The sequence below is a fragment of the Mustela putorius genome, unplaced genomic scaffold, assembly GCF_011764305.1.
Source record: "Mustela putorius furo isolate JIRA1106 unplaced genomic scaffold, ASM1176430v1.1 tig00000873_pilon_pilon_pilon, whole genome shotgun sequence".
In the NCBI taxonomy this organism is placed as follows: domain Eukaryota; kingdom Metazoa; phylum Chordata; class Mammalia; order Carnivora; family Mustelidae; genus Mustela; species Mustela putorius.
Window position 1 is genome coordinate 5,311,274 of NW_025421504.1, and position 27,704 is coordinate 5,338,977.

General features: G+C 60.8%; 2 protein-coding genes across 17 annotated transcripts in view; one reads left to right on the forward strand and one right to left on the reverse strand.

Moving 5' to 3' along the window:
- Positions 1-407: 407 nt before the first annotated feature.
- Positions 408-24,862, forward strand: UNC13D (unc-13 homolog D). Of its 4 annotated transcripts, XM_045085888.1 has the most exons (34): positions 408-533; positions 928-1,052; positions 1,787-1,822; positions 2,088-2,195; positions 2,297-2,356; positions 2,443-2,509; positions 2,753-2,933; positions 3,247-3,291; positions 3,426-3,494; positions 3,681-3,750; positions 3,844-3,948; positions 4,057-4,149; positions 4,233-4,336; positions 5,105-5,222; positions 5,327-5,451; positions 5,571-5,661; positions 5,747-5,803; positions 5,891-5,988; positions 6,093-6,144; positions 6,223-6,356; positions 6,467-6,587; positions 6,915-7,058; positions 7,237-7,335; positions 7,433-7,639; positions 7,814-7,882; positions 8,988-9,067; positions 10,412-10,517; positions 10,605-10,676; positions 11,055-11,138; positions 11,232-11,352; positions 11,590-11,713; positions 12,119-12,315; positions 24,518-24,541; positions 24,630-24,862. In XM_045085888.1, exons 2-34 carry the CDS (start codon positions 936-938, stop codon positions 24,689-24,691), a joined length of 3,240 nt encoding a protein of 1,079 aa, XP_044941823.1. In that variant the 5' UTR covers positions 408-533; positions 928-935; the 3' UTR covers positions 24,692-24,862. The 4 variants fall into 4 exon arrangements, with proteins under 4 accessions (XP_044941823.1, XP_004748945.2, XP_004748946.2 ...); XM_004748888.3 differs by lacking the exons at positions 24,518-24,541; positions 24,630-24,862 and adding an exon at positions 12,983-13,822; XM_004748889.3 differs by lacking the exons at positions 408-533; positions 24,518-24,541; positions 24,630-24,862 and adding exons at positions 711-806; positions 12,983-13,822.
- The window catches only part of UNK (unk zinc finger), a 32,657-nt gene continuing 19,707 nt past the window's right edge, over positions 14,755-27,704 (reverse strand). For 10 of the 13 annotated variants that reach the window (XM_045085899.1, XM_045085889.1, XM_045085893.1 and 7 more), the window contains 13 exons: positions 27,562-27,697; positions 26,858-26,975; positions 25,817-25,901; positions 24,149-24,291; positions 23,521-23,721; positions 22,877-22,942; positions 22,211-22,385; positions 21,198-21,299; positions 20,878-21,066; positions 18,563-18,571; positions 17,756-17,937; positions 16,956-17,213; positions 14,755-16,200 (listed from right to left, as the gene is read on the reverse strand). In XM_045085899.1, coding sequence (XP_044941834.1) covers positions 16,045-16,200; positions 16,956-17,213; positions 17,756-17,937; positions 18,563-18,571; positions 20,878-21,066; positions 21,198-21,299; positions 22,211-22,385; positions 22,877-22,942; positions 23,521-23,721; positions 24,149-24,291; positions 25,817-25,901; positions 26,858-26,975; positions 27,562-27,697 — 1,820 coding nt within the window. In that variant the 3' untranslated portion in view covers positions 14,755-16,044. The remainder of the gene's footprint in view (positions 16,201-16,955; positions 17,214-17,755; positions 17,938-18,562; positions 18,572-20,877; positions 21,067-21,197; positions 21,300-22,210; positions 22,386-22,876; positions 22,943-23,520; positions 23,722-24,148; positions 24,292-25,816; positions 25,902-26,857; positions 26,976-27,561; positions 27,698-27,704) is intronic. The other 3 variants (XM_045085890.1, XM_004748885.3, XM_045085901.1) reach the window with 3 other exon arrangements.

Below are 27,704 nucleotides of genomic sequence, written 5' to 3' on the forward strand. Positions count from 1 at the left end.
CCTGTCTCAGGCCATGAGGTGTTTGCGGGAGGAACATGTCCCCCAGTCCCTCCACTGTGTGACTTCTTGGGAACCTCTGTGTCTGGGAGGAGGGGTGCGGAGGAAACAGCCAGAGTACTTCCCTGGGCCTGCACACTGCTGGGCCCTGGCCTGGAGGGGGCTGTGGGCACGCCACCAGTGAGTCTGGAAGCTCTGAGAAAGCCCAGCGCTGGAGCGCTGGAGTGTCCATGTGTCTGTCCCTCCTGGCTGGGCAGCACTGCCTCTCCAGCCACCTCCTCCCGCCAGCCTCACCCAGGAGCCCCTGGAGTTGGCTCCGGCCCCTACAAGGGCATCTGAAGGGAGCACCTCCTGGCATTCCTTGTGGGGGCGGGGGCTCAGGGCTGTCTCCGCCCCGCTCACCTTGGTGGAATGTCACCTGTGGGCTGGAGCAAGTTGAGCCACCGGCTGCCTGCTGGGGAGACGTCTCCGGAGCCTCCACCCAGTGCCCTGCCCACCCCCACCCTCGGTCTTCGCCTGTTCAGGGAAGTCTGTGGGTGAGAAACCGCCCCCCACCCCAAGCCAGGGTGTCTCCCCTGGGTCCCTGGTCCGGTTGGGCACACCGTCACTGTGGGGCAGGCCCTGACGCCCCCTGCCGGGGAGTCCTGGACCCCCGCACCCCAAAACGCGCACCAGGGCTTCCGTGGGAGGGCGGGATGGGGTGGGGTGGGGCTGGGCCCGCCCGCTGGGGCCACCTACCTCCAGCGGGAGACAGTTCCTCCCAGGATCCCAGGCCGGCGGGAGGCAGGGAGCTGTAGGCCTTTGAGATGGTGAAACCCTGACCAGAACCCGCACACTGGCCTGCCCGGCCCCACCCCTCCCTGGCGCAGGGTGGCACCCCGTGCTCTTTGCATAATCTTGTGGCTTCTCTATCTTTCCCCGGCGGCGCAGCGGCCACCATGGCGACACTGCTGTCCCACCTCCAGCGGCGCCCTCCCCTCGTGCGCCAGGCCATCAAGATAAGGCGGCGCAGGGTCAGAGACCTGCAGGATCCGCCCGCCCACGGCGCTCAGGAGGTAGGGGTGACGTCGAGGAGGAGGCGAGTGGCCAGGGTGGGGCTCTGTGGTCTCTGGGCGCGGGAGTCGTCCTCTCGCGGGCTGCGGTTGAGGATGCGGTCCCCTTCCCTGCCTGTCGCGGCTCCTGGACAGGGCCTTCTGGGTTGGCCGGCCAGGGTCTGCTGTGTGTTCTCTGGGCCATCCTGGGCCTCGAGTCTGGGGTCGCAGCCTCTCTGAGTCCCCTCCCTCTGGAGGGGCCACCCGCCCGCCCTAGCCTCCGGTCTTCCCGCTCTAAAGACACCTGCTCCACTAGACAGGGGGTGGCCCTGCTGTGGGCCGGGCGGCTTGGGGATCCGCTGAGCGGTCCCCGGCCTGCCTGGCATGACCCTCCGTCTCCCACCTCCACTGCTGGGCCTCACTTCCGCCGCTCGGTACGGAGCGTGGCCGCCCGATAAGCAGAGCTGCTTCCTCTGGGGAAGGAAGGGGCCACGGGTGCAGAGAGCTCACGCTGCCGGGGCCGCTGAGCACCAATGGACCTCAGCCACGGGCCGGGGGCTGAGGAGGGCGGCCCAGGGGCTGGACTGGCAGGAGGCCTGCTGTGGGAACAGGTGTGCGGCGCTGGTGGGTTGGAGGCGGGGAACTAGGGAGCCCTCAGCCCCGGGCCCGGCCTGGCCTGCCCTGGGAGGAGGCATTGCTGCTGTCTGAGCCCTGGTCCAAGCCTCGGGGCCACCTTGTCTTTTCACCTTGCTCCCCAGATCGAGCCTGCCTCCCACCACCTCTCCCCTGAGGAGGTAAGAATCGGAGTGCTGGGGAGGCAGGGAGGTGCTGGGAACACAGTCCTTGGGTACTGGCTGAGGCAGGTGGCCACAGGGCGCAGGGGGCGGGGGTGGGGTGGGCGGTGGGCCCTTCTGGGCCTTAACCCGCCATGCCTGTGCACTGTGGGCGCCTTGTCCCAGCTTTGGCTGTGCCGTGTTGGTGCCAGGATGGGCTTGGGGGGCGGGGGCTCACCTTGGAGTGGCGGCCGGGGATTCCTGAGGTGACCCTGCTGTGTCTCAGCGGGCCCTGCTCTACGAGGAAGCTCTCTACACCGTCCTGCACCGTCTGGGGCAGCCTGAGCCCGGCCATGTGCGCGAGACCTCGGAGCTCCTGTTGTACCTGCGGGAGGTGAGTGCGGCCCCGCTGCGCCCGCCGACCTGCTGCCCCCACCAGGGAGTCCTCTCTCCCCTGCCCTGGGCCCTCAGCCTCCCACGCTCCTGCCCCACCAGGCCTTCCACGTGGAGCCCGAGGAGCACCAGGAGATGCTACAGCGCGTCCAGAAGCTTGAGGTAACCCTGGGCCAGGACCAGCCTGGGGCAGCGGCTGGGAAGCCCAGCTCCCTCTGGGACTCAGGCTCACCCTTCTGTCCTTCTAGAAGCCAATATTTTGTCTGAAGGCAACCGTGAAACAAGCCAAGGGCATTCTGGGCAAAGATGTCAGTGGTGAGCAGGTGGGGGAGGGACCCTGAGTGCCCCCTTCCCAGCCCCTCCTCCTCCCCAGCGGTCTGTCTGTCCCAGAATCCAGCTGGAGCTCCCAGCTCCCAGATGTCCCCTGGGCACTGCTGGCTCCAGGGCCTTTGAATCTGGGATGGGGAGGGACTCTGCCCCTGGATTGGGGTGATGAGGGCAGCTCCCCGGGAAGCCCTGCCGACACCCAGGTGGCCTTGTCCTCCCCCTCCTCGCCAGGATTCAGTGACCCCTACTGCCTGCTGGGCATTGAGCAGGGGGTGAGCGTTCAGGGGGGCAGCCCTGGGTCCCGGCGTCGGCAGAAGGCTGTGGTGAGGCACACCATCCCGGAGGAGCACACCCACCGCACCCAGGTCATCGAGCAGACCCTCAACCCTGTCTGGGAGGAGACTTTCATCCTGTGCGTGGCCCAGCGCCGGCCCCGTCCCCTCAGGGAGAGCAGCAGTACTTCCTGGCTCGGGGGAGGGGACTTGGCTTGATTGGAGGCGGGGCCTGCTCTCTAGGCCAGAGAGTGTGGAGGGTGTGGAGGGTTGGGCCCCGCTGGGTTGATCTGGGGGCCAGGCCCAAGCCTTACCTTAGGGGAGGGAGGAGGAGTTTGCAAGAAGGGGCTCAAAGGGGACAGTGGCTAAGCGGGGGCTTGGGAGCTTCCCAGGACAGGCTCTGGTGGGGTCCGGCCCTCCAAGGCCCTCAGCCTGGTCCTTTTCCCCCCATAGGGAGTTTGAGGACATAAACAGCTCGAGCTTCCATCTGGACATGTGGTGAGGGGCCTACCCTGCCCGTAGGGGTCCGGGAGGGAAGGGTGGGCATTCAGGATGGCAGGACCTTCTCCCAAAGAGGTCAAGGGCTCCCGGGACAGCCTCTCTGTCTCCTGCCCACACCTTGGCCCCCGCAGGGACATGGACGCGGTGGAGTCCGTCAGGCAGAAGCTCGGGGAGCTCACAGATCTGCACGGGCTGCGAAGGTGAAGGGCCCGGGAAGAGGCTCCTGGGGGAAGCAGTGTGGGCTCTTTCTGCCCTCCCCGTGTGTGCATGTCGGTCGCTGGGCTACAGGCTCTGTCCAGGCCCAGGGGGGCGCAGGAGGGGGACAGATCCCCGCCAGACACCTCAGTGTCTTGGCCCACCCCTCTCATGGCCCCTGCCTGGAACAGGATCTTCAAGGAGGCTCGGAAGGACAAAGGCCAGGACGATTTTCTGGGGAACATCGTCGTGAGGCTACAGGTGAGTGGGGTCAGGAAATAGGGTTTTGGGGGAGGGACTCTGGACCCACACCAAGCATGGGCCTGGGCCGCTCCTGCCTCTCTGGCCCGCCAGGACCTCCGCTGCCGAGAGGACCACTGGTACCCTCTGGAGCCCTGCACCGAGACCTACCCGGACCGCGGCCAGTGCCACCTCCAGTTCCAGTTCATTCACAAGCGGGTAGGTCCGGGGCCGGGAGAAGGGCGTCTTCCAGTGACCTGTCCGGGTTGGGCAGGCTGCCCCCAGGGACAGGGTCCTCTCCTCACGGCCACGCCGGCCCCGTTGCAGAGAGCTCCGGCAGCCAGCCGCTCCCAGCCCAGCTACACGGTGCACCTGCACCTGCTCCAGCAGCTGGTGTCCCATGAGGTCACCCGGCACCAGGTACTGCCCTCCCTGAGCTGGGGGAGGAGGGGGGTGAGGGGCCTGCTGGCCAGGTCCTGATACCCTGCTGCCTGTGCCCTCAGGCAGGCAGCACCTCCTGGGACGGGTCGCTGAGTCCCCAGGCTGCCACCATCCTCTTTCTCCACGCGACACAGAAGGACCTCTCTGACTTCCACCAGTCCATGGCGTGAGTGCGCCTGGGAGAGTCGCCTGGGAGGCGCCAGCCTCTCCCTCCCTGCTTGTGCGCCTACAGACTGGCAGGCCGGAGTCTAAGCCTTGCAAGATCTCTGTTTGGCCACAACCGTGTGTCAGGCTTTTGAGTCCACTGCCCACTTTAAAAATCTGGAGGTTTTCCATACAGAGTCACAGCTCCAGCTTCCTGTGTACCCCAAGTGCCGCCGTCCTGCTGGGCTGCAAGGGGTCACACATGGCAGAGCGCGGGGACCCCCAGCCCCTCACGGCTGCCATTGGCCCAAGTCACTCCCTGACGCTCTCTGAGTCCCTTCTGGGCATTTGAATTTGCTGCCCCTGCCCCAGAGGTAGCCTTGCGCCCCAGCTCCAGGCCTCTGGAGTCAACAGATTGGTGCGCTGGCATTTCCAAATCCCTGGCGAGGGCCCGCCACGTCCCCTGGGCCCTTGTACGTTGTGGGAAGGTGTTCGAGTGCAGGTGAGGTGTGCGGGGCCGGGGCCCACCAGGTGGGTGCAGCCCGGGGCCACGGCGGACACTTGGCACTTGAATAGGGGGTGGACGGAGGTGGGGACAGGGACAGCTTGTAGGACCACAAGCAGGTCGGTATCCCCAGACAGGTGGGGAGCGACGCAAGTTTAATTTACCTGTTTGAAAAGCACCTTCATGGGGGTTCCCCAGGAGGTCGGTGGGGGCAGGGCGTCTCGCTGTTCCCCCCCAAGTCCCCCTCCCCTCGCTGGCCGGCTGAGGGCTTCCCATGTGCCGCAGGCAGTGGCTGGCTTACAGCAGGCTCTACCAGAGCCTGGAGTTCCCGAGCAGCTGCCTCCTGCACCCCATCACCAGCATCGAGTACCAGTGGATCCAGGGCCGGCTCAAGGGAGAACAGGTGGGCCGTGCAGGGGGACGAGGAGCGCGCGGGGCAGGCAGGGCTGGGGGAGCTGGCTCTGGGCCCCGGGCCCCCCCGCTCAGCTCCCGATGCTTGGCCCGCAGCTGGAGGAGCTGGCCGCCTCGTTCAGCAGCCTGCTGGCCTACGGCCTCTCCCTCATCCGCAAGTTCCGCTCTGTCTTCCCCCTGTCTATGGCCGACTCCCCGGCCCGGCTGCAGTCTCTGCTCAGGTCAGCGGCTCCCCCTCCCGCTCCCTCAGTGAGGTTGGGAACAAGGGGACCCCTCGGGGGGCGCCCGCTGCCACTGTGGGTGGGTGGAGGGTCCCGGGCACAGCTGCCTGTCTCCACAGGGTCCTGGTACAGATGTGCAAGATGAAGGCCTTTGGAGAGCTGTGCCCTGACAGCGCCCCTCTGCCCCGGCTGGTGACCGAGACGCTCAGGGTGCGGGGGGTGCTCACGCTGGGGACGAGGTGGGCACGGACCTGAGCCTGGCAGCCCTCCCCGCTCACCGCCTCTTTGCCCACAGACCGGCACCACCGAGTGGTTCCACCTGAAGCAGCAGCACCATCAGCCCATGGTGCAGGTGGGGGGGCTTGGGCAGGGCAGGAGGGGGCGTGGGCGGGGTGCTCAGGCCCTGCGGGCCTGCTCAGCGCCCCTCTGTCCCTGCCAGGGCTTGCTGGAGGCAGGCAAAGCCCTGCTGAGCCTGGTACAGGACGTCATCGGCGACCTACTGCAGTGCCGGCACACGTGGAACAAGATCTTCCAGAAGTGAGCAGGTGGCTGGGTAGGGAGGTCACGCGGCAGGGGCTCAGGATGGGGACCAGCAGGGCCCCGGAGGTGCTCCCGGGTCACACCTGTGGCCTTCCTTGCAGCACGCTCAAGGTCGACCTCTTCTCCATGGCTTTTGTGGAGCTTCAGTGGCTGGTGAGTCTCCCCCTGGGTCTCCAGCGTTTGCCCGGCACCCTGGCTCCGGAGCCCTGTCCCACTGCCTGCCCTTTGCAGGTGGCCAAGCGGGTACAGGACCACACAGCGGCGGTGGCGGGCAGCCCCGTGTCCCCGGAGATGGGCGAGAGTCTATTCCAGCTCTATGTCAGCCTCAAGGAGCTCTACCAGCTGCGACCAGGCCCCACAGACAGGTAGGTGGGCAGCCGGCTGTTGGCACAAAAGAGAAGAGAAAGTCAAGGCGGGTCCGCACTAGCCCGGGCATTCTCGGGCATTCTCCAGGCTGAGCCCCAGCTCTCCGTAGGGATGGAGTCCTGGCCCTGGAGGGCTTTCACCGCTGGTTCCAGCCCGCCGTCCCTTCTTGGCTGCAGAAGACTTACAGCGTGGCCCTGGCGCGGGTGCAACGCGCCGTGCAGATGGATGAGGTAGGCGCGGGGCCTGAGACGGGGGCCCGGCTATGGGGTTTGGGGCTCTGCTGGGACCTCTAGGATGCGCAGAGTTGGTGACCAGCTCTTGAGGCCAGTTGTGTGTACCCCGCTGCCTCCCGATACCCCTGGTTTTAACTGTGGCTTTCCTTTCCAGACTGATCTTTGCAGCCTGGGGGTCTGGGTGGAGCCTGCCTGCCCCTTGTGGCCCCCTGCCCACCTGCTTGGTGGCCGTAGAGGCTCTGAATGCCTGGGGAAGGAAGGAGGGAGGGAGGGGCATGAATCTGGCCAGCCCTGAGCCCTCCGGTCTGCACCCTCCCCCCGCAGCTGGTGCCCCTGGGTGAACTGACCAAGCACAGCACATCTGCCGTGGACCTGTCCACCTGCTTCGCTCAGATCAGCCACACTGCCCGGCAGCTGGACTGGCCCGACCCAGAGGAGGCCTTCATGATCACCGTCAAGTTTGTGGAGGTGCAGCGACTTCACGTGTCCTTCCCCATCTTCCTAGGACAGCCTCGTTTGACGTGCCCTGATTCTCCCAAGCTCCTGCCCTAGCAGCCTCCAAGGGGCTAAGTCTTAAATCCCCAAGTCACTGAGATTTCCGTGCCTCCCCGCATTGGGGCCCCCAATTGTCCTCTCCCCACCCCAGGACACCTGTCGGCTGGCTCTGGTCTACTGCAGCCTTATAAAGGCCCGGGCCCGTGAGCTCTCGGCAGGCCAGAAGGACCAGGGCCAGGCAGCCAACATGGTAAGGACCAGAGCCGGTTGTCGGCCCCGGGGGTGCGGGTAGGGCCGGCCATTCCCGGCGAGCTCAGGAGGCCACAGCCCCGCGTGCCTGCCCTCAGCTGTGCGTGGTGGTGAATGACATGGAGCAGCTGCGGCTGGTGATTGGCAAGCTGCCCGCCCAGCTGGCCTGGGAGGCCCTGGAACAGCGCGTCGGGGCCGTGCTGGAGCAGGACCAGCTGCAGAACACGCTGCACGCCCAGCTGCAGGGCGCGCTGGCCGGGCTGGGCCACGAGATCCGCACCGGCGTCCGCACCCTGGCGCAGCAGGTAGTCTGTCCCCCTCGCAGGGACCCCACCCTGCCCATCCTCGGCCTCTTCGGCCTGAAGCACCCCCAGCAGGACTTGCCACCCCTCCCGGAACCGAAACTCAGGCTCCCTGTGACCTCACCTGTCCCCACATGCTCACCCCCCGGCCTCCCTCCTGCTGTTCTGTGTCCCCAGCTGGAGGTGGGCATCGCCACGCACATCCAGAAACTCGTGGGCGTCAAGGAGTCTGTCCTGCCTGAGGATGTGAGTGGCCCTCCCCAGTCACCGTTGCCAGAGGGGCTTAGGGTGGTAGGGGCAAGAAGACCTTGGGTGTCAGAGAGGAGTCCCCCAGACTTGGGCAGGAAATGTTCCCTCCTGGGCCTCGGTTTCCTGCTTGGATGCTTAAGGGGGCAGGGGTGGGTCATCCCGCGGGCTGTCCCCAAATCCGCCTGGGGACCGCACGCAGGTGGGGAGGGCTTAGCCTCGCAGCCGAACTGATAGGGGTGTGCAGCCTTCTGAGTTCCCTGTTTCTGCTGACTCCGGCGTGCCCACCTGTCCGGGGGCAGACCGAGTGATGCCACCTTTGTGGTCTGCGAGGAGGTCACTCCGTAATTCAGCAACCCTCTAAGTGCTCTGTCACGGGCATAGATTTAGGCATGGAGGTGTGGATCGGGGAGGAAAAGTGATAAAACTCCTGCCTTCCCGGAGCTCACATTCTGCCAGGGGAGGTGGAGGAAGAGCCAGAACCACAGCTGTGCCTAGAATTACATGAGCGTGTGTGTGCGGTGACGTGTTAGTAAGTACAGGAGGAAATGAAGATTTGTATTCATATTTGTGCTTTTTTAAAAAAAAAATTTATTTATTTATTTGACAGACAGAGATCACAAGTAGGCAGAGAGGCAGGGAGGAAGCAGGCTCCCTGCTGAGCAGAGAGTCCGATGTGGGGCTCGATCCCAGGACCCTGAGATCCTGACCTGAGCTGAAGGCAGAGGCTTTAACCCACTGAGCCACCCAGGCGCCCCTGTGCTTTTTTTTAAAGATATTTTTAGACAGTGGTAGAGAAGGCCTTACTCAGAGGGTGACAGCTGAGTCAGGACCTCGAGGAAGCGAGAGAAAGATCCCTGAGGGTTTCTAGGGGAGGGCATGGCCAGACCCTGCAGCAGGACAGTGCACGGGCCGCTGGAGGGCCCTGGAGGAGGCAGGGGCGGCCGGAGCCCCTCGCGGGCAGGGCTCCCTCAGCTCCGGCACACGTTCTGAATGGAGCAGGCGAACGCTCCTGGCCCTCTTTCCTCTTCTGAGTCAGGGCATGGGCAGTCAGGGCATGGGCGTGGGCCAGAGCCAGACTTGCCGCCCACCCCCCTCTCCCCAGGCCATTCTGCCCCTGATGAAGTTTCTGGAGGTGAAGCTCTGCTACATGAACACCAACTTGGTGCAGGAGAACTTCAGCAGGTATGCGGCGGCCTCCCGCTCCGTGCCCCCCCCGCCCCGCCCCTCTTCCCTGGCCTCAGCCATTTTCAGGGGAGGATGCAACCAGCCTCTGCTTAAGTGCTCACTCCTAGAGACAGGGAGCTCACTACTTCACACACCTGCCCATTTCCCTTCAGGCTGAGCAGAAAGCTGCCTGCCCTTTCTCCCTTAGCCCTGGGCTTTCTGTCCCTCCTAACATTACAGGCAACTGGTGTCTCTCCCAGGATCCAGGGGAACTTCTCGTTGGGGTCTCTCTTAAAGCAGGGGTCCGGCACACCAGGCAGGCAGCAGGATTAGAGGTCAAGGACGTGGGCTCTGGCCCACCTGGATTCAGACTCTAGTTCTGCTGCTGCTGGGTGGGTGCGTTGAGCGGATTACTCAAGTTTTCCATGCCGACAGTCACAGTTCTGGCCTCTAGTGAGGATCAAGTGAGTCACATGGGGTCCCAAGCGCAGCCCCTGTGCAAAGGAAGTGGTCGGTGCTGAGCTGCCTGACGATGACCGTGGGTTCTCCCCACAGGAACTGGGCTCTGAGGCTGCTGCCCCTCCCCCCGGAAGTCCACTCCCGGTGGCTGGGGGGGGGCCCAGGGAGCCCACTGTTGTTATTTCTCGGGGCACAGTATGCCAAATGTTCAGCCGAAACAGTTAAAACTCCACTGCACGGACTTGACTCACTACAGTCTCAAAGGCAGTTAGAACACTGGTGCACAGGAAGCACGCGAATCGCGAACACACTCAGTCCATTACCTGCCGTGAATGCGACCTTCCCCACTCTTAATGATGCAACCCCATTTTTGCTTTTTGTGCTGAACCATGTGACTCTCCTTTGACATGTGATTTCCGTTATTTCAGGTACTTAGCAGGACTGTGGCTTGGTTGCTACTTTTTTCTCCCCAAGGGGTAGTAGATGCTAATCCGGGTCGACCTCCTATTCCTTCTGGCCACTCCCATATTGAATCATCATTTTGTCACTTGGGGACCAGGCTCCCCGCCCCACCTTCTTGTGGGGGTTTGATAATCCTACTGAGGAAGGTTCTTTGCTAGGTTGTGAAGCGTGTTGGTTGGGACTGGCCCCATCTGCCCCCTCCCCCCGCTCCCCTGCACTTGCCTTCCCTCAGGAGACCAGCCCTGCCTCCCTCCCTCTACTCCTGCCTGCTGCCCTGGTCCCCGCCTTACCTGAGAAGCCAGTGGGAGTGGGAGCGTGGGCTGGGGAAGAGCTGGGGGTGAGCCTGGGTCTCTTTCTCAAGAGTGTCTCTGCTTCCTCCTCTTCCACCCTCCTGGGCTGGACTGGTGTCCCTCTGCACCTCCCCACCTCCCCCCCGCGCAGTCTCCTGACCCTGCTCTGGACCCACACGCTCAAGGTGCTCACGGACGCGGCTGCCTCCCAGCGGAGCTGCCCCCTGGCCTCCAGCAGGCTGAAGATTGCGCTGCAGGTAAGAACAGCCGGGCCAACAAGTGATCACGCTGGCTGGAGACAAGTGATAATCCGGGTGAGGTCACCTCTGCCGTCTCACCCCTAGAATCTGGAGATCTGCTTTTACGCAGAGGGCTGTGGCCTGCCACCCGCGGCGCTGCACACAGACGACTTCCAGGTAGGGGGAACCTGCCTTTCTGTGATCACCTGTGTCCAGGACGAGCTGCGTAATTTACAGGGCCCGGCACAGAAAGAAAATGTGGGCCCCCTTTTCCAAAAATTACTAAGAATTGAAAGACAGCAACAACAGAGCATTCAACCAAGCAGAAGCTTCTTTAAACTCGGTGACGGGGCGGCTGTGCAACTGTGGGGGGGCGGTGCACAGCTGTGAAGCCCACCCTGTCTGTGCCTCGGCTGTCCCCCGGGGCCACCCCAAGGGTGCGTTCACCAGCCGAGGCTCCCCGACAGCCGGAGCTTTGCTATCACATCGCTGCCGGCACCGGACGGGGGTGACTGGGACAGCTCAGGGGGCTTCTCAGCTGCGCCTCGTTCCCAGGCTCTGCAGAGGGACCTGGAGCTGCAGGCGGCTTCCAGTCGGGAGCTCATCCGGAAGTACTTCTGCAGCCGCATCCAGCGCCAGGTGAGGCTCTTTCCCTCCGCGCCGCCCCCGGCGCACCTGCAGCCCCGCCTCCCCTCCCCTCTGCCCCTCACGGGCCCCGCGCTCCACCCCTAGGCGGAAACCACTTCTGAGGAGCTGGGGGCGGTCACAGTCAAGGCTTCCTACCGCGCCTCTGAGCAGAAGCTGCGTGTGGAACTGCTCAGCGCCTCCAGCCTGCTGCCCCTGGACTCCAACGGTGAGTGCGGGCTGCCCACCGGCTTCTCCCCGCGTCCTCACTCTGTACCCCACAACGTCCCCCCGCGTCCCTGGCTGGCCGCTCTCCCGGGAGGGAGCGCTGGGTGCATTTCCCTCGTGCCCCCAGGAGGGGGCAGTGCTGCTGAGCAGGGCACAGCGGCCGGAGCTGGGCACTGGAGGCGGGGAGCTGGATATCCTTGGCAACGTCATCTCCCCGGGTGACCTCCCCACTTGCCAGGCTCCAGCGACCCCTTTGTCCAGCTGACCTTGGAGCCCAGGCACGAGTTCCCTGAGCTGGCCCCCCGGGAAACCCAAAAGCACAAGAAGGACCTTCACCCCCTGTTTGATGAGACCTTTGAATTGTGAGTGGGTTCCCCTGCTTGCCCCCCTTCCCCAGCCCTGGACTCCCCTCAGCCCTGCTCCTGCCGCCTGAGGCCGGTTCTGAAACGAACGCATTTGGGTCCCCGGGAGGGGCCACTGGAACAGGGGTTTGCCGGGACCTGGGAGGAGTGGGACTGCAGGGGAGAAGGCCCCTGCCTGTTGGACTTAGAGGCTTGCTTCCAGGAAATGGTCCTGCTCCTGAGGTGCTCTGTTCCCCAAGACAGGAGGGTCCCAGCCCGCAGAGGCGGCTGAGAAACGCCTTTGCCATCCTAACCCCCATCTGTCTGCCCTCAGCTCCAGCCTGTCCTCACGAATCAGAGATGAACGGTGTGGGGGGGGGGTGCCGGGGACCATGTCCGCCGAGCCGGACTCTCTCCCCCATTCAGCCTGGTGCCCGCTGAGCCATGCCTGAAGGACGGAGCTTGCCTCCTGCTAACGGTGCTGGACCATGACACGCTGGGGGCTGATGACTTGGAAGGGGAGGCCTTTCTGCCACTGCGCTCGGTGCCAGGCCTGACCGGGACTGAGGAGCCTGGCGAGGTGCCTCAGACCCGCCTGCCCCTCACCTACCCTGCACTCAACGGTAGGCCTGAGCCCCGGGGCAGAGGCTGTGGCCCAGCATTGGGGGTACAGGGGAGGGGCGGCCCGTGAAGGTCAGGCAGTGGCCCCAAGGGAAGCGAATGAAGTTGGGGTCAGAGGAACCCCCCCCTTGGACGTGGAAGCCAGCGGAGTCAGCGTGGGGTCTCGTGTTGCTGAGTGGATCTCTCGGGCTGATCGGGAGAGCAGTGAAATCTGGGAGGCCAAGTGCCGTGTGACTCTGCAGTGTGGCGGGGGGAGAGGCTGGGTCTCCGACGGGGGGCGCACACGCCAGGCATTCTCCAGGCTGGACGGTAAGAACAGGTGACACGTCTGAGCACTTACTACGGGCCGCCTCATGTGTCAGCTGCTAGTACAGCTATGTTACAGACGGGTAAACTGAGGCACAGAGAGGTTAACCAGCTAGCCTGCGGTTCTAACAGTTGGACCCCGAGGCACATCTCACTTGGCCTCTTCCAGTGCACGTTGGGTCGGAGTGTCGGTGCCAGCGCCGTCATGCGTCTCGCCTTATCCGTCAGGCTGTCTTGTGAGCTTGGCTGGTGTGTTTCCTGGTTTCCAGAATGGCTGGAGAATGGGTCTATGCTGTGCCCCCTGCCACTACCCAGGCACTGCCTCCCTCTGCCAGTCTGACGCCCGAACGCCTCTCTCCACAGGGGACCCCGTCCTGCAGCTGCTGGAGAGCCGGAAGGGTGATCGGGAGGCCCAGGTGTTTGTGAGGCTGCGGCGGCAGCGGGCCAAGCAGGCCTCCCAGCACGCCCCAAGGCCAGGGCAGTAGCAGTGGAGGTTAGGGATGGGGCTGCGTGCCCAGCAGGGGCCGGCTTTCCTGAAAGGTCTGGGTTCTCCCCACCCTAGTGCCCGCCCCCCAGCCTGGCCGAATGCTCCAGAAGGACCCTGCAAGTCTGGGGAACCCCAGCGTGAAGATCACCTCTGGTCCTTCTGCCAGAGCAGGGGCCCGTGGTGCTGGTGCCAGGACCCTGTTAGTATTTATCTTCCCTCCTTCCCGCCCTGAGGCCGCCTTCAGCCGTGGCCTCTGCCTTCTCTGACGGCCGGCAGCGCCGGGGGGCGGGGCAGCGGTCTGTGGCCCCTGGGGGAGACGCCGCGCGGGCTCTGGCAGAGGCGGCTCAGCCCCCTTTCTGGCAGGCCCACTCCAGTCACCGGGGTGGAGGTTAGGCTCCCTTGGGCCTATTCTTGAGCACCTAACCTTGGTTCACTGGGGCTAGTGAACAAAGCCTCCTGCGGAGGGGAGGGGACCCTGCCAGAGACCAGGCTACAGCTGCCCTGGTGGCTAGGGCAGCGGCTGTCATGAGGGGAGCCTCGAGCCAAGGACCTTCTGGCTTTCAGAGGTGAAGGCTGGCAGGCAGTGGGGTTGGCAAGGAGAAGCAGAAGCAGAAAAGTCAGCTTGGCCAGCCAGGTCTGCTGAGGACACCTCCTCCCTGGGACAGTATCTGCCACTTAGGGACTTTCTTAGCAAAAATAAAAGAAGAAAAAATCCATTGTCCTCTAAGGAACTATACTGTCGGCCTTCGTTGGGGCCCAGATTAGTCAGGCCATGCAAACCCCCTCCTCAGCCGTCAGGAGACCTTGAGCTGCCCCCGACCTGGGGCCTGGCCCACCCCTCACTCCCCCATGTTCTAGAGCAGGCGTGGGAGTAACTGATGCACAAACAGGGCTTCACACAAAACACGACTAGGCATGTCTGTTTGTGGGTGCTGCCCGGCACTCCGATGGGAGCACTGGGAGTCCGGGGAGGGGGGGGTTCTCCCATGAGTGAAGGCTGAGAGGAGCAGGTCCTAGGCCAGGCTGGGACTTAGTCCAGGTGGACCCTGTATTGGTAGTCAGAGCCCAAGGCCAGGCTGTCATTCTAGCTATATGACCCTGTTTGGGTCCCTTAACCTTTGTACGATGTGGGCTGGAGATCAGATGAGATCATCTTCAAGACTCCTCCAGCTCTGAACCTGAGCCCCACACAGAGCCCAGTGGGTGCATTTTCTCAAGGCACAGGCTAGGCCAGCTCTGAGCAGGGGAAGCAGGTGGCTCAAAGGCAGAGACCCTCCTCCTCCTTTTGAGAGAGCAGTAGGTGTCTGCCTCTCTGGGAGACGAGGGGCCTGTCGTCTTTCACCAAACAGGCATCAGGTTCCAGCCAATAAGTGGGTCCCAAGCCTAGGAAGTCCCCAGGACTAAAGGTCTCCCAACTCATTTGCACGAGCAGGCCTGGGTGGGAGGGCACTTGAGCTCCGTCTAGGGGCCTGGAGCCACCTGGGGGCTGGAAGGTGGCGGCAGCTGCCTAGCCACACCTTGGGTAGAGGCCTGAGCTGCTTCGTGGCCCCGCTGGGGCTGGCGCGGGGCTGAGGGGGGCCCGCTAACTCATCAGAGGCTCTTACTTGGGGCCCTACTCTCCCTCACCCCCATGTGAACAAGCTACGGCTGTAAGTTCATATTTTATTTCCAATAGGTTTGGAGCTTTGTTGATTTTTGAATTTTTGTAAAAAAAGTTTTCACTTAATTCATTGAAAGCCCTTTCGTGCTGAGCCCAAGGGGGAGCCTGGGCCAGGCCAGACCCTTCACAGCCCTCTCGCTCCCACCCCAGACCCCGAGCGCTGGGACAAGGGCGGCTTCCCTCCGCCCGCTCTGCCCCTCCCGCCCCCGCTGCATCTTTCTGTACAGAACAATTTTTAAAATGGAAGCTAAGACACAATATACATTGGACAGGCACGCACACACACGTACACAGGCGTCTGCTCCAAACGGGCAGGACGTCAGCTGCACTCAAGAGAGCACCAAGGAATGCATACGGAGCCCCTCCCGGTGAGGAGCGCAGGGCCTACGCCCCGCCTTGGTCCCCAGTCCGCAGCTCCTTCCCGCCATTTGCCCCGCTAGCTGCCGGAGGGAGGGCAGGGAGGGGGTCGCTGACAGCAGCTAGAGGGTTATGAAGAGGGCAGTGCCAGTCTGGTAAGGGGTCCTGGGGCCAGGGAGGCTGCTCTGGGGGCCCGGAGGGAGAGGACTGAGGAGGACTCCTGGCCTCAGGAACCTGAGGGGTAGAACTCCCGGGCCTTGCCCCTCAAGGAGCTTCAAGGGCCCAGGCATGGGAGCAGGGCTGGCCCCTGCAGCTTTGGCCTGCCAACCCCAGACTAAATACACATTTGGTAAACCTAGGAGCTAGGCTGGCTTAGACCCCAGCACACCCCCCTTCTCAAGCCTCGTGGCTGGGAACCAGGTCTGGCCCTGGGGATGTCCACACCCCTGGCTCTGGCCATGGCCTGGGGAGGCGCAGTGAACAGGGCCTGCCCTGAAGGCCTGGCTCCTCCCCTTGGCCCCTTTCAGCTTCCTGCTCGGGCCCCAGGAAAAAGTTCAAACTAGTTAGTTTTCCTACATTAAAAAGAGACAGAAACATATCCCCTGCCAAAAAGCCGGTGGGCAATGAGGGGCCTTTGTCTCTGCGGTGGAAAAGGAGAGAGTGGGCAAGGGCAGGGCTGCAAAATAGTTTCTTTTAAAAAGTGCTTGGTAAGTCTGTTTTAAAGTGTGTGTCTATATCTATGTACAGATATACACACGGACACTGTTCACACACTGCTGCCCACGCATACCTGCACACGTACAGAAATGTATACATATAATCATATACATATACATACATACATACATACATACATATATATATACTTTAAAAAGTCCTAGGTAAGAAGATCTGAGCCGGGCCGGGGCCAGGCCTGCAGGGTCACGACTGGAGGGTGTGGGCGCGGCTGGGCTGGCAGACAGGGCAGTCGCTGCCCTCGGCACAGAGCTCGCACAGCACGGCGTGTTGGCACGGCAGCAGCGCTCGGTTCTGCTCCTGACACTTAAGGCATTTCACCGACTGCATGTGGAACACGGCCTGGGGAGGGAGGAGGATGCGGTGTTCACCGGCCCGGCCCTGGCAGACCGGCAGCGCGCTCCGCATTCGCTTCAGCCCCCTTGGGGCGAGGAAACCGAGGCACAGAGCTCCGCAGCACGCTCGCAGGCCTCCGCCAGCAAGCCAGAGGGCAGAGCTGGAGTTCAGGGTGCTGCCCTCAAGGCTCCCAAAGTCTGCTCCCAGCGCCCCCTGGGGAGGGGGGAGGCCCAGGGCTGCTCCACAGCTCCTGCCCCGACAGGCTCTTCCTCCCACAAAGCCTCTGCCTTGTTTGCTCCTGCAGCGACCCTCAGTCCCCACAGGAGAACAGTGAGGCCTGGCTACAAATGCCCGGAGAAGGAAAGAATGTGCTTTTCTGCTGTGCCATGCTCCCTGGGCATGCAGCCGGGCACCTAGGAATGCAAAGTAGCCCTGGGGACCTAACCGTTCTGGAACGTGTGCTGGTATGTGCGGAACTCACGAGGGGAGAAGCACCTTGATGCTACTGAAGGCCCAGGCCTAGTGACGTGTCCTGGGTCAGCACTGCCCAGAACGGGGGTGCGGCGGGCACTGCTGCGTCTCCACCTCCACCTTTGTCACCTCCCCCAGAAGGGACACTTCCTCCCCTCCAGGGCAGCATCCTGGGTCGGCCCAGCAGGTGGGCAGAGGCTCTCAGAAGGAAGAACCATGGACCCATCAGAGTCAAAGTCCTGAGGCTACTGTATGCCCCGCCCAGCGCTCCCCTAACCTCCTGGGCTGACCTTGTCCACTTGTTCCAGGTGGGCCCGCAGCTGCTTCTGGAGGGAGTAGAGCGTGGAGAGCGAGAGGGCCTCCAGGTCAGAGAAGGTGGGCAAGGCCTGCGGGTCGGGGCCCGAGTGCAGCCGCTCCAGCTCTTCCTGCAGCTTCTTAACCTGCCCCTCCAGTGCGTCCCGCTGCTCCCGGGCCAGCTCGCACTCGGCGCCGGCTGCACTGGCCCGCTCACCGGCCTCCTCTGCCTCCTTCTTCCAGGCATCACAAGCCTGTGGGCCCAACACACAGCGCCTCATCATGACGGCCCCCTGCCCCCGTGTCCCCTGCAAGCACCTCTCTGGGAGCCTGCATGGGCCACTTGTGGCTGCAGGGCCTGCTGGGGAGGGAGGAGGCGGGCACTGCCTGCAGAGAAGAGAGATGTCAGGGCCCGCGAGAGACCCTCTGTAGGCAGGGAAGGGGGCTGAGCCCAACACAGCAGGGGAGCACTAGGCAGATCTGGGGATGCCGCAGATGGACAGAGGAGCCATTCTTTGAATCTAGAACCTTGGACCTGGAGCCCTGGGAAGTTAGGGCTTCTGGGGAGAGGCCAGCGGTGCTGTGGGACCAAACCAAATAACTCACAGTGGGAATTCCGGGCCTGGGACACCAGCCACCCCAGGGTCCTGACTGGCAAGGTAAGTGTTTCCACGGGAGAAAGGAGGGAATACAACTGAGTTTCTGCTGCCCTCCCGCTCCTGCACCTGCTCTAAGATGGGCTCGGGCTGGATGCCGACTGGCCCTGGGAAGGTGAGTGGGTGTGGGCGCCCAGTACCTGCTTAGCCTGCTTCCAGGACTCCTCCCACTGCTTGATGGTGCCGTTGGCTTCCTCGAGCTCTTGCCTCAGCCGGGCCAGCTCAGCAGCCCCTGGCCCTGACAGGAAGGCCGGGGAAGTGCCTGGGGAGAAGCTACCAGAGGCAAAATGCTCCCAGATGCTGCTATTCATCCCGTTCAGACCTGCCTCAGGAAAGGGAGGAGCATTAGAGCCCGGAGGGTTTCAGGCCTGAGCCCAGGCCCTGGTCCTGTCCCACCCTGTCTGGGAAGCTTCAAGAGGCGAGCTGGGCAAGGCCTCAGCAATGTCAGGCTGGGGAGCCTCACAGGAGTGTGCAGGGCCCACGGTCGCATCAGACCTACTTGAGCACCACCTGCTACTCCAAGTTTGGCACTTCGGAGGCTTGGCATCCTCAGCATTTGCCTCATAGGGTGATTCAGGGGACTTGGGAAGTGCGGCAGGGAGAGGAGCTTTGCAGATGGCAATCTGTGACTGTGAACTGACTTCTGGGCTAGAGGGAGGGGGAGCCTTCTTGCACCTTCTGTAAGGCTTGGGAGGAGTTCAGGGGCAAAAATGCAGCCCAGAGCCTCAGATGATGGCACAGCTAGAGCAGGAGTAGTTCGGGGAGCCTTGGGTTCTTTCCCCTTGTCTTACGATAAACAAATAGGGGCGCCTGGGCGGCTCAGTGGGTGAGAGCCGCTGCCTTCGGCTCCGGTCATGATTCTGGGGTCCTGGGATCAAGCTCCATGTCGGGCTCTCTGCTCAGCAGGGAGCCTGCTTCCTCCTCTCTCTGCTTGCTTCTCTGCCTACCTGTGATCTCTGTTAAATGAATAAATTAAAAAATCTTAAAAAAAAAAAACAAATACACTGTTGCTAAGAATCATGCAAATAGTAGGGGCGTCTAGGTGGCTCAGTCGGTGGGGAGTCTCACTCTTGGTATCAGCTCAAGTCATGATCTCATGGGTCCTGGGATCAAGCCCCGTGTCAGGTCCCACCCTCAGCAGAGGGTCTGCTTGAGATTCTCTCTCCTCTGTCCTTTCCTATGCTCTCTTTTTTTCTTTTTTTAAAAGATCTTATTTATTTATGTGACACAGAGAAAGAGATCACAAGTAGGCAGAGCAGCAGGCAGAGAGGGGGAAGCAGGCTCCCTGCTGAACAGAGAGCCCGATGCAGGGCTTAATCCCAGGACTCTGAGATCATGACCTGAGCGGAAGGCAGAGGCTTTAACCTACTGAGCCACCCAAGCGCTCCTATGCTCTCTTTCTCTTAAATATGTATTTTTTCAAATTGTATTTGAGAGAATATAAGTGGGGCATAAGGACAGAAGCAGACTCCCCACAGAGCGGGGAGCCCGACACCAGGCTTGATCCCAGGACCCTGAGATCATGACCTGAATCTAAGGCAGATGCTCAACCAACTGAGCCACCCAGGCACCCCATAAATAAGTAAATCTTACACAGACACACACACACAGGAAGTAATAAACCCAATACACATTCAGGGCATCTGACTCCGAAGGCTCACTCCTTCCAGTACGCTAAGCCGCGTGGTCCTCCAACCACACACTTGCTGTCTTTTGACAGCGGATTACCTCTGTCAAAACACCATGTGTCTTGCTCTGCGGCCCCTGGGGCAGCCCCTATCTTCCAGAGGGGGATCCATATCCACGTCTGGCCTCCTTCTGCCCACACATCCTTCTAATAATTTCTGTCTTACTCCCTTCCCCACTTATCTAGCCAGGATGTTCCAGAACCCTCCAAGCAATATAAGTGTATCCAAAATATGAGCGATGCCATCCTGTGTGGAGAGCCTGAGAGGTGCACAATCTATGAGCCTATGTGCTCAGGGGAGAGAACTCAGAACCAACCAGCCCGCCCCAGCAGCGAGCTCTTCCCAGGCCCTCCACTCCATACTCAGGCAGTATTTTCTCTCTTGGAGAGGAGCCACTTCCTCTCTTTTGATCATCCAGGTCAGGTCCCCGTTACTCTGAATCACAAACGAGGCCTCTGGCTCCACCCAACAGCGACAGTCCCTAAGTGTGCTCTGGATGTCTGTGCTCCTCTGCCTCCCTGACCAGACCATGGCTCCACGCCAGCAGGGACCGCTGAGCTCACAGTGCACCTAGAAGCTCTGCTCAACTACACGGAGAAGGAATGAACGAATGTGCGGCCACCGAAAGGGCTACAGTCAAGATGCTTCCAGAATCCGAACAGATCAGACAAATGTAACCGAAAGCATCGAACCCTGACAGACTCAACATAAAATGGAATAGCCCCTTCCAAACCAGAAATATGCTAAGACAGCAACGTGCTGCCCTAATCTCTGGAGTGAGATTAGCGAGCTCCCAAGCCTAGTCAGGACATCAAATGTGGCTCAGAGGCTGAGGCTCTGTGTGACCAGGAAGCTCAGCACCCTCAGTGGGGGTTAGTCCTGATCTGCTCCAGCAGCCACTGGGGCTGGGGAACGAAGAGCAGAGGCGGCACGTTGGGTACCGAGCCGTTGAATACCCACACCCGCCTGCCCACCGGTTGGGGAGCCTGTGGCTCGCCACCCCCTGCTTCTACCGGCTGTGACGGACGTGCCCTCCAGAAGCCACAGTCCGCACCATTCTGACGCCGCTGTGCAGCAAATAGCCTTGGGGGTTCCAGTGAGGTCTGCTTGGTGTCTCTGTTTCCTAGGAAGACCACTCTGAGCCTACTCGGACTTTTCCCTTTGTCTCCTGTGAAGCTGGCTATTGGGAGCCCACCTCCCCCAGTTCTGGGTGACCGGGCAGAACCAGCACGCGGGCGTGAGCAGCACCTGGGCCCTGGCGCTGGAGGCCGCGGCTTCTCACTGCACGCAGGCCCCAGACCCAGCCCTTCCTCACGTTATTCCACTTAAGCCTCATCACCGTCTTACGAGGAGGATGCTGCCATGATACAAATTTTAAAGCAGAGGAAACTGCTTGTCTAGGTTTATCAGCCAAGGGAGACGTAGGACAGGGACCCGACCCACCTCCAAGCCATAAGTCACTGGCTTCAACCTCCATTCTACGCTGCCTCTGGCTGTGGACAGAGTGGCCAAAGCACCTTCCAAAGCACTTTCCAAACCTGCCCCAGGTCTCAGAGACACGCACCCCCTCTTACCCAAAGATCCATGTGATGCTGAGGTCCCCAGAAATGTGTTTTCTGACTGGCTCAGGTGGCCCTGGGGCTGCTGCAGGAAATGTGAGGAGAGGCTGACAGGAGGGGACGGGGATGCCGAGTGGAAGGAAGCAGAACTGCCCAAGGAGCCGGGGATGTTCACGGGCGCAGAGCTCTGCAGCAAACTGCCACCTGGAAGAGAGGCCCCGGAGGCCCAGTGAGGGCAGGGCAAGCTATGCAGAGCCGCACCAGCAGGGGGCAGCCCATGCCCACCCTGGGCCTAGGAGCCCGCCCTCGCATGCCGCCCACCCGCTGCCCAGTACCAATTGTGATGCCGCCTGGGTGGGGCACTGTGCTGTTATCGAAAGTCTTCTCTAGGGCAGCCACCCCGAACTCGTTCAGGTCCAGGTCATCCAAGGCAGACTCTGGAGACAGAGGGGGGGGGTGAGCCTCCTTGCCGGCCGAGAGGCCACACCACCCTGAAGTTCCAGGCCTCCGGGCCCCACCTGCCCTCCTCTGCCGCCTCTTCGTGCTCAGTCCCTCTAGACCCATGCTCTCAAGCCTCTGCCTGTCGGGCTGCTCCTCTGCCAACACAGATGCCCTGTGCTGTCTGCCCTGCCAAGTCCAGCTCCAGTGGCTCTTTTCTGAAGCCTTCACGGATACCTCCAGGGGACCCAGTGCAGACTTCCTGACTCGGACAGAGGTCTGGTCTTGTCTCCTGGTGTTACCGCTCAGATGTCTCAGCCCTGAGTTCTCCGGGGGCAAGCAAGCCTTTGGGCCCTCAGTGGCTAGTGCACAGCAGGTGCTTGATGAATCCCCACAGCCCTCTGCTAGACTAGATGGGGAGGCTGGGAACCACGCCCCTCCTTGAGGGCAGGTGTTGGCATCTCTTAACATCCCAGTGCTTAAAACAGGATCTGGCACAAAGCAGAACCCACAAATGACTGCTTAGACAGAAGGGCAGTGGCTTCTACTGACCAGGAGCTCTGAGGACAGTTGCACAAGTTGTTCGCTATACAAGAATACCTACTGAGAAAATGAGTGAGGGTTGAATGACCTATGTCATGGAATGAAACTGTGCTTGTCCAGAGGAGGAGGTATCTCTTTCTAATTTGCATGACGAGCAAACTGGAGGCTACTTTCCTATAAGGGCTAGTCTTGGCGCACACCTTGGGCTCATTTTCCCTTTCCAAAGGGCTCAAAGTGCCCGCCCTCTGACTCTCCCAAGACAAATGTCTGAAGTAACAAGTACGCTGGTTTGAATATCACTCCAGAGACCTAGTTTCTCTAACTCCAGATCCAGTCCTGGACTTGGCATCAGAAATGGCCTAATTACCTATGACGGACTCTACCGTGTCGCTGGTGGGATAGAAGGGCAGAGCGTTCGCGTTCATGCCAGGGACGCTGCTGGTGCCAGCAGGGCTAGGGGGAGTAGCTGCCAGGCTGGAGGTGATGCTGGAAGAGATGCTTGAGGTCAGGGGGCTGCCAGCGGGAAGGATGCCCAGCACGTCCTGCAACGAGAGAGGGAGGCGGCGGCGATGGGACGGCCGCTCACGGAGGCCAGGGCGGGACGAGAGATGGGGGCTGGGAGGCGCGGACGGGAACGGCGAATCCCCGCTCGCCTCCGGACGCCCCCATGCCCAGACAGGACCCCACCCACTCGACACCTTGTCGACAGGCTGGAGGTGGGAGAACTGTGGCTCCCAGGCTGCAGGGCCCACTCCCCCTAAGTCCTGTAGCAGGGGAAGGGAGAAGTCAGCCCCGTGCCTAGCATAGTACGGATGCGCAAGAAATACTGTTTTTGGCAGTTGAGTGAGGCAGTTGAGGTCAGGGGTTCCTGGGCTTGACCCTACCCTCTCCGGAGCTGGGGCTGGGGCCCCACTTCAGTCCTGCCCTCGGCTTGTGGGTAAGCAGTGGCCCTACTCGCTGAGGCCTGGGACTCTGGGCCTGTCCTATCGATAGCAATGCCAGAAGGGCAGAAAGGGGGCTGAGGGCTGTATACCTGTTTGGGTTGAAGCAGAGGTTGCTCTTGGCTCCTGGCCTCTAGTGAATGGGGTTTTAACTTGGCCTAAGAGAGAAAAGTCAGAACAGGAGATGAATGTGGTGCTAGGGAGGGCCCCTGAGTCCAGGAGTCCTCCCAAGCATCAACCTGCCATGGCCCGTTATGGCTGAAGGTCCGTGTCATGCAGTTCCCCTCTGTACACATACCCTGCTCTCCCTCCCCACCCCTACTCCTTTCCCTACGCTAGGAGTCAAGGGAACTGTTCTTCTCCCTGGTGACTCCAAGCCTCAGTTAAGTCCAATTAGGACCCTCTGTCCTACTCCTCAAGGCCCTGCCACTCCACCAAGGCAGCACAGGGCAGGGGGAAGATGAGCTCTGGGGTCACAAGACAGACAGGAGTCCCTGCTCCTCTGTTAACTGGCTCACAGGGTGAGTGAGGTACCTGGCTGCGCTAACCTTCCTGCCTTCGTTTGTAAAATGGGACAGCCTCACTCCCTCTGCTTAGCGTTGCAGAGGCTGAAGACAGGGGCCTCCTAGCTCGCAGTCCTGTTCCGCACAGTTGGGCCAAGACAGCCCTCCAGGGCTTCTCCTGCCCCATGCAGGGACAAGGCTAACCTCACTGGGCTTCCCCTTATATCCCTTACCTGGCATTTAAAATTTTTCAGGTACTCGGCTCCCACCTGGTCTTCCCTCTCAAAGCCAGGAGCCTTCTTATAGCTGCCAGGGGCGAGGCCAGACTCCCCAGGGAAGACAATGCCTTCCAGGTTCGGGGGCTTCCTGATGGAGCCCGGGGGGGAGCCACAGAGATTAGATGGGCTTCCTAGATTGCTGTTTCTACAGAGGAGCTGCAGAAAAGAAAGGGAGTGGCTTGGTGGGCAAAATGTGGGCTGGGGCATGGCCCATCCTCTATCCCCTTCTCAGAAGGAGGTTCTTCAGCAGGGAGCTCAGTTCTGTTTCCATCTGCCAATGGGCATCAGCTACCATGCGGGGACCCCCGAACCTCATGAGGAGATTCTGGGGGGAGTGTGACGGAAGGCCTGTATCCCTTCTACCAGCTCTATCCAGGCTGACCAACACAGGCTGTGGGTACACCACCCTCCACCAGATTTTGACAGAAAAACCCTGGGGCAGAAAGAGTAGAACCCCTTGGCCTGAGGCAAAATACCAGGGTGCCCGTCCCAAGCACAGGCTGTGAGGAAGTGGGGGCATCAGAGGCAGGTGTTGGCTCCTGGCTAGGCACAGTGCCCACCCACTCCCTGGACAGGCACGTACAGCGCTGAGGTCAGGGGCATGCGGGCTGGAGGGGCTCACGGGCACCGAGTCTCCGGCAGCAGATGGCATGTACAAGACGGGACCCGGCTGAGTGGGGCTTGACACAGTTGAAGAAGGTTGTAGATCATCACCGAGAGGCGGCTCTGCAAAAGACAGGATCAGGGTGTCAGCAGGCTCGGTGCCAGCTCTGTCCCTCCAAAACCACATCTGGGTGTTTTTCAAAGGAGACCATACACAAAGGGAAGGGTCCTACCTTCTTTCTATTAATACTGCATACTGTGCACTTACTTTGCACCAAGCAATTTGTATTAACTGCAAACTTCACAATAATCGGAAGATGCAAATAATATTGTGGTTTTCATTTTACAGATAAGAAAACCGGGGCTCGGAGAGGTAAGTTAATCTCCCTGGGTGGCGAACTCTGGTCTGTACTACTCCAGAGCCTGAGCCATTAATCACTTCTTTGTGTTGTCTCAATCAGTGGACCCAGCTGGGGATGACCTCCGTGCCGAGAATACACTCCCCGTTCCCAAGGGCCTCTAATCCCAGAAATAACGCCTGAGCCTGAAAAGAGGGGAAGGACAGCCGGAGCAGTGGTTTGTGGCGGACGGGGGTTCTAATTTGAGCTCCATCTCTGAACTGGGCAGCGGTCTGGAGCATGATATAAGAACTGAGAGCCGTGGGGCGCCTGGGTGGCTCAGTGGTTAAGCCACTGCCTTCGGCTCGGCTTGATCTCAGGGTCCTGGGATCGAGCCCCGCATCGGGCTCTCTGCTCGGCAGGGAGCCTGCTTCCTCCTCTCTCTCTGCCTGCCTCTCTGCCAAATAAAAAAAAAAAAAAAAAAGAATCGAGAGCCACGCTGTCGGTCGCAGCAGCTGTGAGCCCCATGTGGCTACCAGGGGCTGGTCTAAACTGAGACGTGCTACACCCACCTACTCAAGTGTGCAACAGAATTCAAAGACCTCGTTTGGAGGGAAAAAAGTAAAAATATTTTTTCTACACTATTTTTGAAAGGATTATCATTTTTGTATCATGTTAAAATTTAACTTTTTTTAAAAAAACATAGTTACTAGAAAATCTAAAATAACACGAGGGGGGGCACCTGGGTGGCTCAGTGGGTTAAAGCCTCTGCCTTCTGCTCAGGTAATGATCTCAGGGTCCTGGGATCCAGCCCCACGTCAGGCTCTCAGCTCAGCAGGGAGCCTGCTTCCTCCTCTCTCTCTGCCTGCCTCTCTGCCTACTTGTGATCTTTGTCTTTCAAAAAACAAATAAATAAAATATTAAAAAATAATAAAATAACACGAGGAAGTTTCAGTCAATTTTCATTGCACAGTTGTGCTCTCAGGAGGACGGAGCGCCAGGTTCAGTTAGTGACGTCTGCCACGGATGTGGCACAGGGTGGCTGCTGAGATCTGCCTAGTTGGCTCTGGGAGGGCGCCTCACCCTGCCTGGGACTGTGAATGCCTGACCAGGGGCCCGGTCCTGCTCTCTGTCTCACGACCTTGGAAGCTCCAGGGTTTGAGGCCAGTTCCGGGGGGTGTGTGCTGGGGGGACCAGAACTTCCAGTGAGGCCAGAGCCCGCTGCTGGCCAGCTGACGAGAGGCCGCTCCTCTGACAGCCCGAGCAGAGGGTGAGGGGAGAGGGCGGAGAGGGCAACGGGAGCAGCGTACGTTCTACGTGGGCGAAGGCGCAGAAGGGTCCTCGGGGACAGCTGCCCGACTGCTGCATGTCATTGCACTTGGTGGATTTATAGATCTGGAGGGTAGAGCAGAGGCAGGTCAGGTTTAGGCAAAGAGGAACAGGCAGACATGGGTGCCTTCAACACAGGAGGGTCGGCTTAGGAATCTTTCTCCTCCCGTGCCACTTCCCTAAGCTTCTCCCTACTGATTCTTGATATTCAAACTCCTGAAGCGGATAAGGCCATCCCCATGCCAAAGACAGCCTCCATTCTAGGGTCGCAGGTTCAACCAGCCTTACTTCGGCCCTCACAAAGGGATCTTCTCCATGGTGCTTCTCCACTCAGGTTTGTGACTTCCAAATGTCCCTCTTGGGTGTCAAGGAAGCCAAGATCACAGGCAGCACCCACCCACCAGGGTGGGATCTACATCTAATTTTCCATCCTGCTGTCTACGACCCCCATAAGGAGGCCTCTGTCCATATGTCTACCTCAGGATGTCCTAGCCTCCATGGACCATGCACAGCATGTGCCTCTACATACCCTATCCCAGATTTTGGGGACACTGACATAGCCCAAGGCTACCCATGGGGCCAGTGGGTGGGGGAAGTACAGCAGGGAGGTAGGTAGGAGGCAGCAGCTACCATAAGCTCTGATCTGCAACAAACACAACACCTAGAAGGGGTTTTCTTATCTTTTGAATCCTCATGTCACTGGACTGTAAGCATCACGAGTGACCCAGAATGGCCAGGTCACTTCGCCCAGGCCATGCCTTCCCAGTCAGGAGGCGGAGGGGAAACAAAATCGGGAGCGGAGGCTGCTCGGGGACTATGGGCTCAGAATAAGGCAAGTTGCCAAAGTCGGGTGCAGGGCTCCTTGAGGCACTGCACGGGTGGGGGCCTCTTCCAGGATGAGGTCGGTGTGAGTTCTGCCCACACCTGCCCAGGCCCTCCTTTCCTGTCTCCTGGCTTCCCCAAAAGGGCACGTAAAGCCACCCACAGACCTCACAGGGCCCCAGCCCCAGGCCGACGCCCACCTCCGGGTGGAACTGCTGCTCCGTGCGCGTGTGGCAGTACTGGCAGGCGTCTCCGTTCTCACACTTGCCAGGGTCTCCCCACTCATCCCCATGTTTTACGTTCGGACACGGAGATGACCTGGTACAATCAGACAGTGGGGTCAGCGGGATGCAGGAGAGGGAGAGAGGAGGAGCTGGGGAATGCCGACTACATGCCTATTCAGGGTCGTCTCTGGTCTCCCTGCTTCACGGGGCCAGGCTCGCAACAGAAAAGATGTGCTGCCGAGTAAGAGCCTTACTGCGGCCAGAAGCTGGCTCTGCTTCTGTGGTGCAGCATGGCTGTTGTCAGCAAGGACACTTTCTTTCCCCTTCTGCCAGATCCTACTGCCAAGCACTCTGTCGCTCCAGGAGAGCCAGCCTATAGCCAGAACCATATTTCCTACACGATGGCTTGGCCCCTGCAGTTGCCCCTCAGAATCAGAACAGGAGGGGCCCTGGAGATCGTCTGACCCAAGATCCTCATTTCATGCCAGAGGAGGATCCCAGAGGACTTGCCATCATTCAGCTGTCCTGACTATTTCCTCCCCTTATATCTGGGACCTGCAAGCCTGTAATCCCCAGGGCTGGCCTTCCAGCCTCCCTGCAAGCACCCCGGAAGCAGCCCCCGCCGCAATCCCTTCCCTGCCGCCCCCCCTCCCATGACTGGCCTGCCTAGGCCAAAGGACCTGTATTTGTGTTTCCGGGGACTCCGCCGCCGGTCCTTGCTGTTGTGGTAGTAGGGACAGGCATAGCCCTGGCGACACAACCTCGGGGGCTTCTTGCATGGCTCCGTCTTATAGTTCCCCAGCACATAAGCAGTCTCTACACA

Excerpts from the sequence above, each read along its gene's own strand:
- UNC13D (XM_004748888.3), top strand. The coding sequence starts at position 936 with ATGGCGACACTGCTGTCCCACCTCCAGCGGCGCCCTCCCCTCGTGCGC. Across the intron at positions 2,510-2,752 it reads TCTGGGCAAAGATGTCAGTG|GATTCAGTGACCCCTACTGC; the intron begins GTGAGCAGGTGG and ends CCTCCTCGCCAG. Across the intron at positions 4,337-5,104 it reads GACTTCCACCAGTCCATGGC|GCAGTGGCTGGCTTACAGCA; the intron begins GTGAGTGCGCCT and ends CATGTGCCGCAG.